This window comes from Staurois parvus, unplaced genomic scaffold, assembly GCF_062004578.1.
Source record: "Staurois parvus isolate SC_StPar_1 unplaced genomic scaffold, SC_StPar_1.0 ptg000525l, whole genome shotgun sequence".
NCBI lineage: Eukaryota > Metazoa > Chordata > Amphibia > Anura > Ranidae > Staurois > Staurois parvus.
This window is the reverse complement of record NW_028318321.1, coordinates 364386-382287: the sequence shown is the minus strand read 5'-3', so window position 1 is coordinate 382287 and position 17902 is coordinate 364386. Positions and strand designations below refer to the sequence as shown.

General features: G+C 42.5%; 1 protein-coding gene across 2 annotated transcripts in view; it reads left to right on the top strand.

The window, feature by feature from the left end:
• CNNM2 (cyclin and CBS domain divalent metal cation transport mediator 2) overlaps nucleotides 1–17902 on the top strand; it is a 227019-nt gene that overhangs the window by 198337 nt on the left and 10780 nt on the right. The window contains exons 6-7 of one of the 2 annotated variants that reach the window (XM_089690243.1): nucleotides 1883–1945; nucleotides 15320–15504. In XM_089690243.1, coding sequence (XP_089546369.1) covers nucleotides 1883–1945; nucleotides 15320–15504 — 248 coding nt within the window. The remainder of the gene's footprint in view (nucleotides 1–1882; nucleotides 1946–15319; nucleotides 15505–17902) is intronic. The other variant, XM_089690244.1, reaches the window with a different exon arrangement.

The following is a 17902-nucleotide window of genomic DNA, read 5'->3' as shown; positions in this document are numbered from 1 at the left end:
TTATTTAGTTTTTTCAGAGACATAATTCTAGATAGAACAAAAACTGGTCTGTAATGTGAAACAGAATGACATTTTCAGTAAAGGTTATAGTGACATCTTGTGGTGCAAAAGTGTTTTGGCACGTCCCTCGCTGTATAGATTTTTCAAGCTTTGTGGCTTTAATTAACTGTGTACACACATTTTTACTGAATTGTTTGATTTTTACTATGAAAACTGGGGCTAATTTATGGAAGCCTACTGAAAAAAAAGAAAGGAAACTGTTACACATATAGAACCTTAAGTCCATGTTTTGTCCTTCTGTGGTTACCTTGTAGACTAGATGCCCCTAAAGGATTTTAATGCCTTATTTATTAATTAAATATTAAATACTGCTTGCCAATTCTTAATTGAGTTTATTCTTGTTGCATCATCTCCCTGCCCACCTAAGTGGTAAATGTAATCCAGGATGCTAAATATAATGTTTTCATTTCCGTTGTCTGTCCACGTGTGTGTATAATATAATTTTTTTACGCTCCTGTGATATGCAACCATAATTATGGATTATTTAAATTGTGCTAGAAGCTCTTTGAGCTGTGGATGACCTCCCATTTGATGGTGCCTGTACAGTTCTAGAGCCAATGCCACCTGACAAAGCCAGCAGCATGACTCCATTGATCATTTTTGTTGTTTGTAGTTGTTGCATTCTTCCTACTGACCACCATGTAAGAGCCACCTGTCCAATTTCTCCCCCCCACAATTCTCATAGTAACATGTTAATAGCATTTTACATTGGTTCCAGTTCAGCTGGTAACACACTTATTTTCTTGATTCCTCCAAAAATATTCCACTTTGAACTTACCCTTTTTAAATATATAATACATCTTCTGTACTACGCTGCAAAAAACATCTACTAGCTTGTTTTTAAGAGGTACACAACAGATTAACCCATAGTAACCAAGAAAAATGCATCATTTTACTGATGTGAAAGCTAATTGGTTTCTATAGTTTACTGAATGCTGCACATTTAGGAAACTTTGTGTAATTTTAATGACCATATTTCTAGTTTACACATACTGTAACATTTACAGTGTTTTCCATATTGTCTGTAGTAGTCTCATTGCTTTCAACACAAATATCCATTATTACATTCATTGCATTTTGGTTTGCTATGCCAAACCATTTTTACCTATGCATTTGATGATTTAACCAAATTTGGTGCCCTGTTTAATTCAAAAATTACTTTAATACGTATGTACAAATTAAACCTATGTTTTTATATTAAGATACTTTTATATACATGAAGAGAGTGTGATTGTATTGTAATTGAATAAGTCACTTTTCTCATCTGTAAGGAGACAACTACACCAGATATTTAGAAATTTGTATTGTTGGGTTTATTTTTTTTTTCCTGGACTGCCTGTATCTTCTAGACTGAAATGGGAACATTAAACCGTGTTTGAGGGTGAAAGGGTTTATGATAAAGATTAATGTATTAGTTATCTCTCTTTCTTGCCTGTTTTTGTCTAAATACCCATTTGTAATTCCATGCCAAAACTTTCTGGATCAAGCTTTGCTCTATCATTTTGAACCCACAAATGTCTGAGAAATGTTTGGCACCCAGACACAGGGAAGAAGGTTGGACTTCACAATGTGGGGCACATGAAGGGCTATTTAGAAAAATATGGGCATGGAAATAGGTGTTACAATCTTATCAGTCTTAACTTGTATTATTCAATTCTTAAAACTTGTTTTAAAGTTTTTTTTCAAGCACAGGCATCCCTTGTATATTGACTTGTTTTGTCAAGCTTGTTGACTGCTGTTCCAGCTGAGAGGCCACTGGTGTAGAGTGTTTTCCAGGTGTTACCCTTCCATAGTTTCTCATCTCTTCTCTCCTTGGTTACAGTTCCTCTGTCCCTGTCTCGTACCTTTGTTGTCAGCAGAACAGAATCGTTAGCTGGTTCTCCAGGTAAATCATGCATGTTTCTATTCAATTATTCATTTACCAGTCTTTAATTTCTCTTTTCCGATTTCATACCTTTTATACTGGACTTAACCAGAATCTTCATATTTGAAAAGAGGTTTCAGAATTATAAAGGCAAAACATGGTGCCCTGGTCTTTTTTTCTGATAACTGTTAAAAAAATACTAATGTATATCAAGTCAAAATTTAAAATAAAATGTATTATCCATTGAAGGACCCAGGAAGTCATTCTCTTTCAGATCATGCTGCCACCTACATAGGGATTGGGCACTGGCAAATAAAAAACTGTAGGCCAGCCCAGATTAATCCCTCCTACTAACAGCATGCCTCAGTTTTTTGCTATTGTTCTTGGAGGATGGACGTCTGTTCTTCAGCTATGCTGTGTAAAAGACTAACATTTTTACTAGCACATCTTTTCCATCAAGACTTAGATCAAGTCTTTCAAGGCTTAACAACACTCTTCACTGCAAGAGCTTGTCTCTTTGATTACAGCTATCTGACAAAGTCATCCAGAGCATAGCTTTTGGAGTGCCATATATGCACAATGCTGAAATGGACGTTGCAGTGCTAGCCTAGAAGTTAACTTAGCATTGCATTCCAGTTAGGAAGCTTTCCAGATCCCATTCTGCCTAAGTACCATACTGAGAACCGCTTGATGATGTTCAAAAGAATTCCCTCTTGTTCCTCCACTCCTGCACTATTCACATTGAGATGCCCAAAACTTGGTACCCAGTCTACATGCGAAGGCTGGGGCACAAAGTTTACCAAACACCCAGACAAGCCTTTCCTATATAAAAGTGCACTCCCACTTTTTCCAAGATGGGGGACCCTTTGTTGACCTTTTGCTGAAATTTGGACAGCTTACATCTCAGATTCCTGGTTTCAAAAGGTGGGAGTTTTGCTCCCTGCCTCCTCTCAACCTTCCTGTATCAATTCACAGATTAGAAGAACTACATCAAACCCTTCTGGGTCTTCTGGATCTAAGGTGCTTCTCTAACCCAAAGGGGGCATCAACCCTATCTTGGATCTCAAAGCACTGATTGTCTTCATTCAGCTGTGAGGGTTTATACCTCAACCACTGCTTCTTTCAGAAAGATGGATTCCCATTTTGTTATCCTGGATGGTTCCCGTAAAAGTACACCAGCTTTTCATTCCATTGTCTCTAGGTGGCTCAGGCAGACTAATATCCAAGCTGACTGTGTCTAGGATCAGAATCCACCCTTTCCTGTAATGGCACACTACTAGATCTGTGAGTGCTTCTTGGGTTTTTTGGCACCGAGCCATTGTTTTGCAGTTTCACAGATTTGGAAGACTGCCACCTGATCTTCTGATCTCATATTCTACTATGTGGTTGTTCAAGTCTAATGTGATTAAAGATTTTGGAGTAATGTCAGGTGGCACTTTGAGCTGCAAGTAGTTCCCAGTTCTCTGTTGTCTTGGACATTTTTAAGCATTTTTGTTTGCTTTGTTGCCTGCCCCTCAGTTGTATTGCCCTCCCTTTAGTTTGCTACATTTGGCTGCCCTAAAGGTGAACAACTTCCCGTGTCCCTCAATGGGCGAGAAAGAAAACTGGATTTTTGTATTTGCTATAAAGTCCTTTTCTTGGAGTTTGTTGAGGGACATGGGTTCTGCCCCTTTGTGTTTATGATCATGCTGTTAGTACTGCTTGCTACAAAATTGAATCATTCTGGTGGAAGAAGGGGCTGGCCTGCAGTTTTTTTTGTTTTTCTGGTGTCCAGTACTCCTGTAGACAGCAGTATAACCCAAAAGTAAATTACTTCCTGTGTTTCTCAATGGACTTTAAGAAAAGTACTTAATGCAGAGTAAATATGTTTAGCATAAGACTCTTGGCATTTACTTTGTATTTCTGTTGCAGATACACTTTATTGCCAACAGTATTAGGACTCAGATGAACTTGATTGGCATCCCGGTCTTAGTCCGTAGGGTTCAGTATTGAGTTGGTCCATCCTTTGCAGCTATAACAGCTTCAGCTGTTCTGGGAAGGCTATCCACAAGGTTTAGGAGTGTGTCTATGGGAATGTTTGACCATTCTTCCAGAAGTGCATTTGTGAGGTCAGGTGCTGATGTCGGACAAGAAGGCCTGGTTCATAGTCTCTGCTCTAATTCATCCTAAAGGTATTCTATCGAGTTGAGGTCAGGACTCTGTGCATGCCAGTGAAGTTCCTCCAGCCCAACCATGTCTTTATGGACCTTGCTTTGTGCACTGGTGCGCAGTCATGTTGGAAACGGAAAGGGCCATCCCCAAACTATTCCCACAAAGTCAGGAGTATAAAATGGTCCAAAATGTCTTGGTATGCTGACGCGTTAAGAGTTCCCTTTACTAGAACTAAAGGGCCAAGCCCAACCCTTGAAAAACAACCCCACACCATAGTCCCCCCTCCACCAAACTTTACTCTTGACACAATGCAGTCAGGCAAGTACCGTTCTCCTGGCAACCCCCAAACCTAGGCACATCCATCAGATTGCCAGACAGAGGAGCATGATTTGTCACTCCAGAGAACACTTCTCCACTGCTTTAGAGTCCAGTGGCAGCATGCTTTACACCACTGCATCTGATGCTTTGCATTGCACTAGGCTTAGATGCAGCTGCTCAGCCATGTAAACCCATTCCACGAAGCTCTCTAGGCGCTGATGTGCTAATCTGAAGGCCACACGAAGTTTGGAGGTCATTAGCTATTGACTCTGCAGACAGTTGGCGACTTTTGTGCACTGTGCTCTTCAACAGGCTCTGACCCCACTCGTGGCCTACCACTTCATGGCTGAGTTGCTATTGTTCCCAGTTGCTTCCGCTTTCTTATAATACCACTAACAGTTGACTGTGGAATATTTAGTAGCAAGGAAATTTCATGGATGGACTTATTGCACAGTGGCTACCTATCACGGTACCATGCTTGAATTCACTGAGCTCCTGAGAGTTGACCCATTCTTTCACAAATGTTTGTAGAAGCAGTCTACATTCCTAGGTGCTTGATTATATACGCCTGTGGCCGTGGAGGTGATTGGAACACTTGAATCCAATGATTTGGTGGGGTATCCCAATACTTTTGGCAATATAGTGTATATTCTATCCACTGGATCCTTGATTTGTATTACTGCAGAACTAAAAACATATGGTGTTCGATATTGACAGGGATAAGGATGGGGGTTGTTGGGACTCTGGAAATCTGACACATCTAACATACCCCCAGGGGCGGACTGACCATTCGAGCACTCGGGCACTGCCCGAGGGCCCGGGGTCAGTAGGGGGCCCCATAAAATGCCCCTGGTAACTTTTATAGACTTTTTTGGGTGTGTTTTGAGTGTGGGCAAGGACACGGGCCCCATGATCCCTAATTGCCCGGGGGCCCCATGAGTTGTCAGTCCGCCCCTGCATACCCCATTATTGGAAAGTCCACTGTTAAGTAGAAAAACTATCAAAATCAGATGATTATATACATTTTCATTAATGTTGATCATTAATGTTCATTCATGTTAATCAGTGTAATGGAAGCGCAGGCAGGACAGAGCACACGGAGAAGATGGGGAACACACAAAGCTTTATTGAAGCAACAAAAGGACAGACACTCAATGGGGAAATGGCAGAGAGGGTGATGTGTGCGCAAACCAGGGACGATTCCAGGCACGGGGGGGGTCTTCAGCGACAGGCAGGCAGTCTCCCCCATAGGCTTGGGGCCTCAGCCGAGCTCCCTCTGTGACTGGACAGCGGATTGGAGACTTGGGCAACAGGCGGCAACCTACCACTGGGCCTCGGGCAACAGGCAGCAACCTACCACTGGGCAGGGGCCTCGGGCAACAGGCGGCAACCTACCACTGGGCAGGGGCCTCGGGCAACAGGCGGCAACCTACCACTGGGCAGGGGCCTCGGGCAACAGGCGGCAACCTACCACTGGGCAGGGGCCTCAGGCAACAGGCGGCAACCTACCACTGGGCAGGGGCCTCGGGCAACAGGCAGCAATCTACCCCTGGGCAGGAGTCTCGGGCAACAGGCTGCAACCTACCACTGGGCAGGGGCCTCGGGCAACAGGCGGCAATCTACCCCTGGGCAGGGGCTCGGGCAACAGGCAGCAAATGTAATGTAATTGTAATGTAATGTACAGTAATGTAATGTTCAGCGCTGAGCGAACCATTGGCGCTTTATAAATACTGTATAATAATAATTTTCATCCACGGAAACCCTAGAGAATCGCTGCATGTTGTTATAGCTTATATAAAATAAAAACAAGAAGCCATTAATGCATTAAAATAAATCTGATCAGGTGGCTCCTTTGCCTCAATAGGATGAACAGTACTTTTATATTTGCATAATGCGCTGTCTCCTTGAGGTGTCCCTTTAATAATTGGTCCAGCATCTCTATGTCAGTAGCTGTGTTTCCTCTGAAGGGGCATTTCAAATGATATTCCATATTACACAGTAACAGAATTTGAGTATTTCAAATCCCTTTTTAGCCAAAAATTGCATACTTTTGCTAGTGCAACGTGAGGAAGCCTGCTTTGAATTCTTACTTTTGTTTTTTTTTAAGTAAAGAAGATTTGCATATCAGAAGTTAGTCTAATAAAGACAACAGCTGATCTTTAGTCTGTACAGTATAATATAAAAATAGTGTTTAATCCACAGAATCACTACATTATAACAAACTGGCAGTGAGTTCAAGCAGAAAGATCATAGGAACCACTGAACACTGTGAAATAGTGGTTACTGGGAACCAGCAGAAATATGAGGTGAATGGGTATCGTGTGCAAGTAGAGAGCATGAATTGAGCAGAGACATAGAGTAGACAGAGAGCACAAAGAGCTGGAAAGGGGAACAGAGCACAGAGAAAGTGGGGTTATGGAGCTGGCACAAGAGTGGGGAGTGCAGTAGACTGCTGAATTTAGGAAGGTCCAGTACAAAGATTTATTTTCCTGTCCTCAAATTACCTGTGTTTTCAGCAGAGTACTAGAATTCTGCAAGTGAAACCAGATGTGGGAGAATAGCAAGGGGGGCACATTATTGGTCTTGCATTAACTGGGTGGTGTGGGAGTGCTCATGTATCCTATTTTAGCTGTTATACAGTATGTATAAGATGTTTAAATAAACTGTGCTTCTACATCCCTCTCCCAGCCATCAGTGAGAAGTGCTGCCACTGGGAGCAGTGGAAGGGGCAAGTGCCATAATTGTGCCCTTCTCACATAGACTGCTCTTGTTCTGAAATCCCCTGCTCTGCTAGTTGAGTGATTTGTGAAAACTGCATTCTACATTCTATTGCATACAGTAAACTTCATATCTGAGTTTACCTTAAAGAAGATCCAGCACCTCTAAAATCGGCTTAACTTGCCTCTTTCATCCTCCAGCCACTCCTCAGTCCCTCTCTTCCCTGCAGAGCACCAGTGCCCCCTTCTTCTGCAGAGTGCCAGTGCCCTTCCACCCTCTGCAGAGTGCCAGTGTCCCCCCTCTACCTCATGCAGAACATCAGTGCCCCCCATCTCTGCAGAGCGCTAGTGCCCCCCTTTCTCCACTGTGTACCAGTGTTCCCGCCTGCCTCTGCAGAGCACATGTTCCCCCCTGCCTCTGCAGAGCACCAATTGACCCTCCCCCCCTTCCACTGAGTCAGTGCCCCCTCTCCTTGCAAAGCTTCCTCTGCAGAGCGCTAGTCACCCCTCTCCCAAATACAGAGTATCAGTGCTCTCTCTCTGCAGAGCACCAATGCCCCATTCTCTTACTTTAGAACACCAGGCCAGCCCCCTCTTCCCCTGCACAGCACCAGCAGTGCCCTCTTTTTCCACAGAGCACCAGCACCCCCCTCTCCTTCCACGGAACAACAGCACTCGACTGCTGACCAGCAATATAAGGGGCAATATGATACACACTACTGACTGCTGCACTCTATACATTTTATTATAAATAAAGTGGTCAGGACTGTGTAATTTACAGCAGTTAGCAAAGTGTTTATTGTCTCAACAATTGATGGTTGCTTAATAGTTTGTGACTATTTAATGAAGGTTATCCTAAAGGTAGGCTTAGACAACCTATTGGCTCTTTGTCCATATCCTGTTTTATCCTCTAAAGATAGTCCATTAGATTTATGAGTGTGTCTGAACTTTCACTGGTGGTACAGTAGTTAAGCAGTATTTTGTGGACACAAAGGTTGCAGAATGTGTACAGTGTATCCTGCTTAGACTATATCAAACTATGTTCCTTTAGGCCACACTCAGTTTAGCCACACCACTTTCCACCGCAGCACACTTTCAATGTTGACTCTTTTTGCCTTCAAGTTGTCCCTCATTATCAATTTTCAGTGTTGGGAGGTATGTGATTGTACTTATGTTAACTGTGCAGGGACAATTGATAAAGTGTAGTCAGTCAAAAAAAAGCCATTGTCTTATGGTTTAGGAATGTACTTTTATACTCTTTCATTGTTGTGATACTATTTTTTTTTTTCTTAATTCAGTTCCGCTGTTAATTGAATCCACCTATCTGTGTGGACTTTTTTGGACATTTTGTTTTCCTTTTTGTAATTGGCCCTCTCTCTAGCCTATAAAGCATTGTGTCTCTGGGCCCAGTCAACCCTCCTACACATGTCCAGTGGTCCTTCAAGCAGTTATTAGATATAATAGATATTGAACAAAATCATCCAATTCTTTCTACATGCAGCCCCCGTGACTACTCATTATTTATCACTGCTGCATGGCTTTTTTTTTGCTTCCCACTTATTGTCCACATCGTCCTCTTGATCGTTGACACTTGTAACTGCTGCTTATGAAGGCAAAGAAATCTAGAACATATATAGAGTTAAATTTGCCAATTAAATATTTGCATCTTTGTAGTTTCCAGAGATCATGTAAGGGATGTTTTTTTAGCATAGCACATCCCTCAGTAATTTTTCTCAATCGGCGTAATTCAATGTAGCCCTTCAGTATTTGCTCAGTCTGTTTAAGGCCTCATGCACACTGAGCGTTTTAAAGACGGGTAGTCTTTTTGTTAATCTTTGTGTCCATGCACATGTAGGCGTTTAGAGGCAGAAAAAAACCCACTGCCAGTGCATCCAGGAGCAGCTGCATTTTGGCAAAAAAAAAAATGCTTGACACATGTAAACATGTGTAAATGCTAGGCATGTTTAGCACTTGAACATTAATTCATTTAAATGGCCAATTAAGTGAATTAACGCCTAAGGGCTTGACATGACTAAACCAGTTAAAATGCACCGAGTGTTTTTTATGCCAAACCGCTGCTGTGAGGAGGAAAGGCATTTTGTAGAGATTGGCAAACACTGTGTGCTCAGGGCCTAAAAATGTCTTCTGTGCTATACACCTTATGTTGACAAAGAGACAAACTGATCATACTAAATTCTAACCAATCTTCTCAAGGAAAACTAGCTCATGTGGTTGGTGGTTGGGCTTTGGGTTTCTTTGCTCTGACCGAATTTTGTGGATAATCTGGTTGATCTAACATTCATGACATGAATATGTGTGTTATATTGTATAGTTCAAATCCCTATGAACTGTAGCAAGCTTTAGGAAAGGCTTGCAGAATGTTTAATAATTTGACAATGGTGTTCTTGTGCTGATATTTCTGTTTCAGAAGCTGGTCCTCTGTCAAGTTAGTTTGCATATTTAAAAATGCTTATTTTATGTAATCTGTTTTTTTTGTTTTGTTTATTTTTGATTAAAATAGAAGTGGGTGAATGTAAAGAAACCAACACAAATACTCTCCTAGATAGCTACAGCATCAGTCTGTCCCCCAATGGCTCTACACAGAGAAATGAGTGGTCAAACACTGCTGATTGCTCAGTTCTTGGGTCTGCTCTAAGTGGTGACTGTCAGCTCTTCCGATCCAGAGCAGCTGGCTCAGGCTTCTGAGTGAATCCCCATTATTGTCTGGATCCCTGCAGAGCCTGGACCTGCTCTGGACATTGGCCAACAGCCGACTTTAGCCCGCTGTCAGCTAAATCTGCGTCACAGAAGTGCAGGACTAAGTACACTCCTGTGATCCACAGGAGAAGAATGGCAAAAAAAGAGCTTTGGCCATAGTTCTGTAATGCACTCCTGGGAAAACTAAGCTTGATGATTCAAAGACTGAAGTATCAGAAGGCCAAGTATCCACCAGGTGGAGGAATCTATCATGTGACTTTTGAAGCACCAGATCTAACGTTACCAAAAGAATTACTAAAGCTTTGGTACCTCCTTCACCAACTCAATTGTTTTAGAAACAGAAAGCCAAGTGTACAGTAAAAGACCTACTTTCCCCTTTTTACATTTTGTCAGATATACGTATCCTTTGAAAGTGCCAGACATGCTTTAACAACCGTCCTAATGTCGAATGTACACCAGCCCGTGTGTGGGGTCAAACTTCATCAAGTCCACATGGTACAATTACTTTGATGACCTGGCACATCTTTTTACATGGTAAAGTAGAAGTGGTGAAGTATTTACTTACTGAAGTGAGCCCTGCCTCTGTATTAATAAAGAAATATTTGGGACCAAGCAGCTTACATAGTTCCCATAGTTCCACTGGTATCCCCAGACAAAAATGCTCTTATGGGGGCCTGTTAAATTTTCCAGATTACTAATGATGGTCTGTACTGAGCAATTCCAGTCACATTATCTAATATTTATTGCAGAGATCTCATTGGTTTACTCTATTGATTCCTTTATTAAGCCATTTTTATTGTTACATTGACAACCTTCAGTTGTGTACTACAGGTTCAGTGTCATTAATCCTGCTCAAAGCATTCTGTCAATTTGCCAGGTTTTTTTTTTTTTTTACTTGAATATGCAATAATCTCTATTTAATTAAAGAAAAGTCCAGGCAAAGTTTTTGTGTTTTGTTTTTTTTTGTTTTTTTTTTCAGTTTTTTTTTTTTCAGTTTTTTTTAAAACCCCTTTGGTAAAAGTGCTTTTTCTTTTACTGTTTTGAAACTGAAAACATCTTCCACTTACCATCCATTCTGGGTGTCTGGTTTTCTATATAGAGATTTATATACTTTTCAATTCAGGCTCTTTATAACAAGGGCCAATCTGGACAATCTAGTAATACTGTCACTGGTGGCAACTTGCCAGCAACAGGATCTCTGGCAAAGGCAAATAAACCACTGACTTATTTCCATGGCAACACTCTCTTATTGGCCAAAACAATGTAGAATCTCCATCCCCAGCTAGACAGCAATGCCAGAGAAACAGGTTAGTGGTCTCTTTGCCCTTATCCTGGCACTGACAAGTTGCTCCCAGTGACAGGAATGCTAGCGTGTCATAGGTCTATGTGATAAGGGTTGATATTTTAGACAAACTGTTAAATACACAGATGAAATACATTGTTAGCTCTTTTACCTGCCAAAGGATTTGTATTCCTGTCTAGCTAGTATTGGGACTTACTCCCTAGCCCTATGTGGTAAGGCAGAAGACCTGATTTTGCTCTGCTGCTTTTAAGTAATGCATAGGCAGGCCATACATGATTCATTTTCTTTCACTCAGTCAGCAGGGTGAGTGAAAGAATATTAATAGATTCCTCCATTCACACATTGGATGTGGATGGGGGAATCCCTCCTGCAAAGCTATTGTATTCTGGCAGTGGGGAGGCTTCCCCGCCATCAGAATACACTCAGCTGCACCGCCGGGCGTAGCCAGCAGGACCGAGCGAAAAATTTCCAACGGTCTGCTTGTATAGTAATCGACCAAGAAATTGACTTCTGTATAACCAGCCTACACTTAGATGCGTCAAAATTTGTCCAGTCTCTGAACTGGCCAAATTGTGCCCAACCTGTGGCCGCATTTTCTGGTCTAGTCTGATACTGGATAATGAAAGAAGAAGCAGCAGGTCAATTAGCTACCACCTCTGTCAGTCTGTTCTCTCCCCTGTCAGCATGCTCGCTTTTATCACATAAGCATTGCAGCACAATTGGTTGGTTCTTTGTGCTCATGAATCCTCCCCAAGAGACTAATACTAAGTTATATGCATTTAAAGCTGAATTCTAGGTAAATATAAAAGACTAACGTGCAATTCTGTAGTAATTAAAGTGGATCTAAAGCCAGAACATTTTTTTACCTTCATGCACTCTCTGCATTAAGGTAATAAACATGTTATGGCTTTCTTTCCTCGCCTTTCTCTATGTGAATAGGGAGGGGAGGGGAGGAGAGATCCAGTGCTGTGCACGACTACATCTCTTCTCCCCTCCCTTCCTCTTCACATAGCGACTCGGGCAGGAGACATTGGTTCCTGCTGCTGTCAATCAAAGGCAGTGAGAAGGAAACCGGTGGCGGGGCTAAGCCCTGCTGTGTGTGTCTATGGAGTGTGGCATTTTGTGTAACTGCACACCGATCTCCAACATTGACCAAAATAAAATGTTGACGACTTCTGCATGTAAAAATCCTTTAGTTGTAAGAGGTTTGTGGGTTTCCTTGCATGAACTGCAAATTTTTAAAATCCCACTGCATTATTTCAATGGCAATCCACAACCCTCTGTTTATTCTTTTTTTTTACCTATTCCTTGGTGGAGTTTCCTGTGTGTTCAGATATAATCTTGGCGGAAGCAGTCACCTGTAGTTAGGGGCAGATGATTGTCTTAGTGACAGGGTGCATGCAGCCTGGGACATTCATGTGTCCCTAAGTGCAGGAAATTGTACCATGTGCGATTACATCCAAATACCTGTGGCAGCGCAGTCTGCTGTCAGTCTGTCCTTGGTTTGTACAGGTTTCCTGGCTGTGACTGCCTGAACACACCTGGGCATCTGGCTGCAGTGTTCTGCAAGATACTTGCATCACCACTGTCAGATTGGCTGGCTGTGTGAATAAAAATACTTGGCAGTACTACAGTCAGATTGACTGTGTGAATGAGCCCTAAATCTATACAAAAATATTAAGGTGCCAGAGTTGGGCTTTATTGACAGGCAGGCAGCACTGGCGTAACATCAGGGGTCTCACTTGCGACCCCAACCCTGTTCCAGGGAGCTTTATGCCAGGCATTATGGCCATCACAGTCCTGCCACTTAGTAGTCATTATCATTCTCTTGGAGTTGTCTGTGGGAGGCAGGACGGCTCTGCATGGAGGGTGGGGCTGCCTGTGTTAACAAGAAGGTGATTGGTTGTTAGGATGCAGGGTAGTCCTAGTAACCATTCACCAGCTTGCAGCTCATACCTCTCAGCTCTCTGTTCAGACTTGCTGTGCCTCTCACCCTCCGCACTGGCAGGTAAGACAGGAGGAGGGGTCAGTGAGGGAACAATGTGGGGTGGGGGAGGTTTTTATTGGAGGGGGGAGCTGAAGACAATAATTGGAGGAGGGGCTGAGAATATTAATGGGGAGGCTGAGGACATTCATGGGGGAGCTGTGTTAATTAATGGAGGGGGGGCTGAGGGCATTCATCATTCATTGCATGGGGGGGGCTAAGGACATTAATGGAGGGGAGGGCTGATGACATTAATGGAGGGGAGGGCTGAGGACATTAATGGGGCACTGAGACCATTAATGGGGGAGCTGAGGATATTAATGGAGGGGGGCTTAGGACATTAATGGGGAAGCTGCAGACATTGGAGGGGGGCTGAGGACAATAATGGAGGGTCTGAGAAGAGTAATGGGGGAAGCTGAGGACAGTAGTGGAGTCACTGAGGACAGTAATGGAGGGGGGCTGAGGACATTATTGGAGGGGGGCTGAGGAAAGTAATGGGGTGGCTGAGGACAGTAATGGGGGCTTTAAGACTAATGGGGGGTTCAGGACATTAATGGGGGGGGGGCATTAATGAGGGGCTGAGGACAGTAATGGGGGGCTGAGGACAGTAATGTGAAGGGGAGTGACTCTGATGTGAAGGGAAGACTGAGGATGCTGATTTAAGAACAGTATTGTGATATGAGGCTCAGTTCAGATTTGTGTATGCGCATTTTATTGTGCTGCCCTACCTGCGAGACATGCAGGGAAAGAAGTCCTGAGCCTTTTTTTTTTTTAATAATTGCACCACACCAAGCCGCATGGTGCTGCAGGACGATGTGGTTTGGCATGCAATAACATGCTATAGGGGCTGATGTGTAAGGGTGCTATTAAGAGGTCAGTGTATGACAGCTCCAGGCCATACAGAGTCTGTGGTGTGGGGCAGTCAGTCAGTCACTCTGTGGGGGGGGGTCACCGTTTTATGGGGGGAAACTGATATAAAGCTTTCCCCTTATATACATGTCCTCACTCCCCTCTTACATTAGTGAACCCCTTTATCTTAGTGTAATCACTCTACAGACTCTGGTGTAAAGGGGAACTCTGAGGTAAAAGGTTCTTTGGTCACCATAGCTCTCCCCCCACCCCGACATCAGAGTCCCCAGCATCCCTCCTTACATCAGAGTCATCAGAGTTCACCCTTGCAGTGCAAGAAGAAATTCCACAACAGGGGTAAAGAGCCTTGGGATCAATAGGAAGGGGGGCCCTTCATGATTTCTTGCATCGGGGCCCTGAAGGTTCTAGTTTAGCCTCTGGCAGGCAGCACATCTGCAAAGATTAGCAGCGCCTGCAGGATATAGATGAAAACAGGTGTGTTTACTGCAGTACTGCTTTGGATATATGTTGCTGACAGCGGCCACTGTTATGACAAAATGTCCCTGCTGCATACGGCTTAAATTGCTTAAGGATTCCGGTAAGTTCAGGCTCTACACTCCCAAGCCTCAGGTGGCTGAGACCAACTCTCCAGTCCCAGACTCCAGCTGAGTTTTGTGTAAAGTTTGTAAGGTTTTTTTGGTGATTTGTTTGAAATATGTATAGAATTAAAAGAAAAGAGTACTGAGAATCATGTATTGTTAGGGGTCTTTGAAGACAGGTTTCACATTCGGGATCTAGGCTTCATATTCTTATTTAGCAGCTCAGACCAGCTACAATTAGGCGCTGTTTACACCAATGCGTTTTTTTCACTCCATTTAACATGATTTCCTATGGAACATATTCACATCTATGCTTTATTGAGCTGCTGCGTTTTTGGAAAGGGTCAGGGACTCTTTAAAAGCAAAAAGCAGCATTTTTGCTACAATAGAGTTCAGTGGAGAAGCTACTGAAATGCATGGTAGTGCATTTTTGCCGCATTTTGCATTTTTATTTTGCAGAGCAACAAAACAAATTCTACTTTTTTAACAGAAATTAAAAGAGCTGAACAACACGCGGTAAAGACGCATGTAGAAAATTGCAAAACAAACTGCAAAATGCATATATGTGAACCAAGCCTTAGTGGCAGAGGTAAGTGCTGGTGGGCTGTAAGATCCCCCTTCAAGTAACCCTGGCTTGACCCTCCCAAACTAAATAGTGAGCAGCACTCTGTGTACAATGTTCTTAGGTTTGTGTATTACATTCATAAAATGTCTTGATTTGTTCTGTAATATGTTTTTTCTTAATTTCTCTATTAGCTGAAAATAAATCACCACCTCGCCCCTGTGGATTAAATCATTCGGACTCCCTAAATAGAAGTGACCGAATTGATGCTGTCACGCCAACGCTGGGGAGCAGTAACAACCAGCTAAATGCATCATTCTTACAAGTGTACATCCCAGATTATTCTGTGAGAGCCATAACTGACTTGCAGTTTGTCAAGGTATTTTTTGATTTTCTTCAAATGTTTTCTTATATAGTACCGCCATCTTCCACAGTTGTACAGAACAAAGGCATACAAAGAATGTGACAACGCTAAAACATTTACAGATGCATGGAACAAAGATAAAGTAATGCTGCCCAAGTAGTAGTTGTGTTGCTTAACCACATAAAGACTGCCCGCAATGTTCTGAGAATGGGTGGCAGCTACAGGACTAGTGACATACTCATACTTTGCTGTGTGTTTCTGGCGCTCCCCGCTGACTCCCGCCATCATTCGCTGCAGGACATGTTTGTCAGCAGGTCCCAGCCACTGATTTTTGGTGGGGACTCTGCTGATCTGCAACGAATGGAGAAGCACCACATGTGAGTAAAAGAAGCACATTTGCACTCACAACATAATTAGATACATATTAACCCCTTGATTGCCCCAGATGTTAACTCCTTCCTGCCCAGTGTCAGTACAGTGCCAGTGTCACTGTATTAGTGTCAGTGACCGTTAGTTCCCACCCAGTGTCAGAATGTCCGCCGCAGTCCCACAATAAGTCGCTGATTGCGCCATTACTAGTATAATAAAAAAATATAAATAAGAATTCCAGTATATATACCGCCATTTGAAGATGCTATTACTTTCATGTAAACCAATTAATATACACATATTGTGATTTTTTTTTTTTACCAATGACATGTAGCAGAATACATTTTGGCCTAAATTTATGAAGAAATTTAGTTTTTTTTATTGGATATGTTTATAGAAAAAAATAAAAAATATTGGGGGGGGGGGGGGTTTCAAAATTGTTGGTCTTTTTTTGTTTATAGGTCAGAAACATGCAGAGGTGATCAAATACCACCAATAGAAAGCTCTATTTGTGGGAAAAAATTACATAACTGGCATAAATTTAATTTCTGTACAGCGTTGCATGATTTGCGCAAATGTCAGTTAAAGTTATGCAGCAATAAGACATAAGACGTTCCGTTTGCAGTTTGGAGAAGCCATGTGGGGGACACAGCAAACGTGGAAGAAGGTGCTCTGGTCAGATGAGACCAAAATTTAGCTTTTTGGCTAAAAAGCAAAATGCTTTGTATGGCAGAAAACGAACACTGCACATCACCCTGAACACACCATCCCCACCGTGAAACATGGTGGTGGCAGAATCATGTTGTGGGGATGCTTTCAGCATGGACAGGGAAGTTGCAAAAGATTTAAGACTGGGGTGGAGGTTCACCTTAAAGCGGGACAACGACCCTAAAAATACAGCCAGAGCTTCAATGGAATGGTTTATAACAAAGCGTGTTATATATCCATGTGTTAGAATGGCTCAAAGTCCAGACCTAAATCCAAGTGAGAATCTGTGGCAAGACTTGAAAATTGCTGTTCAGACGCTCTCCATCCAATCTGACAGAACTTGAGCTATTTTGCAAAGAAGAATGGGCAAAAATTTCACTCTCTAGATGTGCAAAGCTGGTAGAGACATACCCAAAAAGACTTGCAGCTGTAATTACAGTGAAAGGTGGTTCTACAAAGTATTGACTCAGTGGGGCTGATACAAATGCACACCACACTTTTCACACATTTATTTGTAAAGAAAATTGAAAAACATTTTTCATTTTCCTTCCACTTCACAATTATGTGCCATGTTGGTCTATCACATAAAATCCCAATAAAATACATTTACGTTTCTGGTTGTAACATGACAAGATGTGAAAAATTTCAAGGGGTATGAATACTTTTTCAAGGCACTGTACACTCTCCTTTTCTTTGTTTCCGCTGCCCCATTCACCTTCTGGGAACGAAAAAACTACCTGACACTTTCAAGTAGGAGTTATTGTGAACGGCCCAATGCTGTCACATGAGTCTTCATTTCTTGGAGTTTACACAGGGCTGTCATTCTCCCCTTCCAGTGACTTAGCAGAGTTATTAGGGAGCTAAAGTAAGGGGAGTATGTGTCTGCGTAGACAAAACAGTTTCACTTTAAAACAAGCCTTTGCACCTGATGCTTTGGGTTAATAGGTAAATCCTGGCAAAAAAGAGTGCCTGCCAGGACCCAGTCAAAGGACACTGGTTTACAACTCAACTGGCCAGTAAGATTGCCGATCTTGCAAAGATGAGCCCATAGGGAGTTTCCTGAAAACAGTTGGTTACTTTAGGAGTAAACTAAGAAGGGTTGAAGCATGTTGAAATTTGCCTTTTTAGAGAACCCCAGGGTGCTAGGCATCTAGGGTGTTAATAGAGACTTGGGTTAAGCAGAGAGGCATGAGAAGTGCCAGGCTAAAGGTTTGTCTCATTACAGATATTCTCTAAGGTTCTGTAGATTCACAATACAACAATGCATACATAAAAGTAACTGCTCAGTTACATTGATGTCTCTTTAAAAAGCCTACTCCACACACCTCTTCAGATT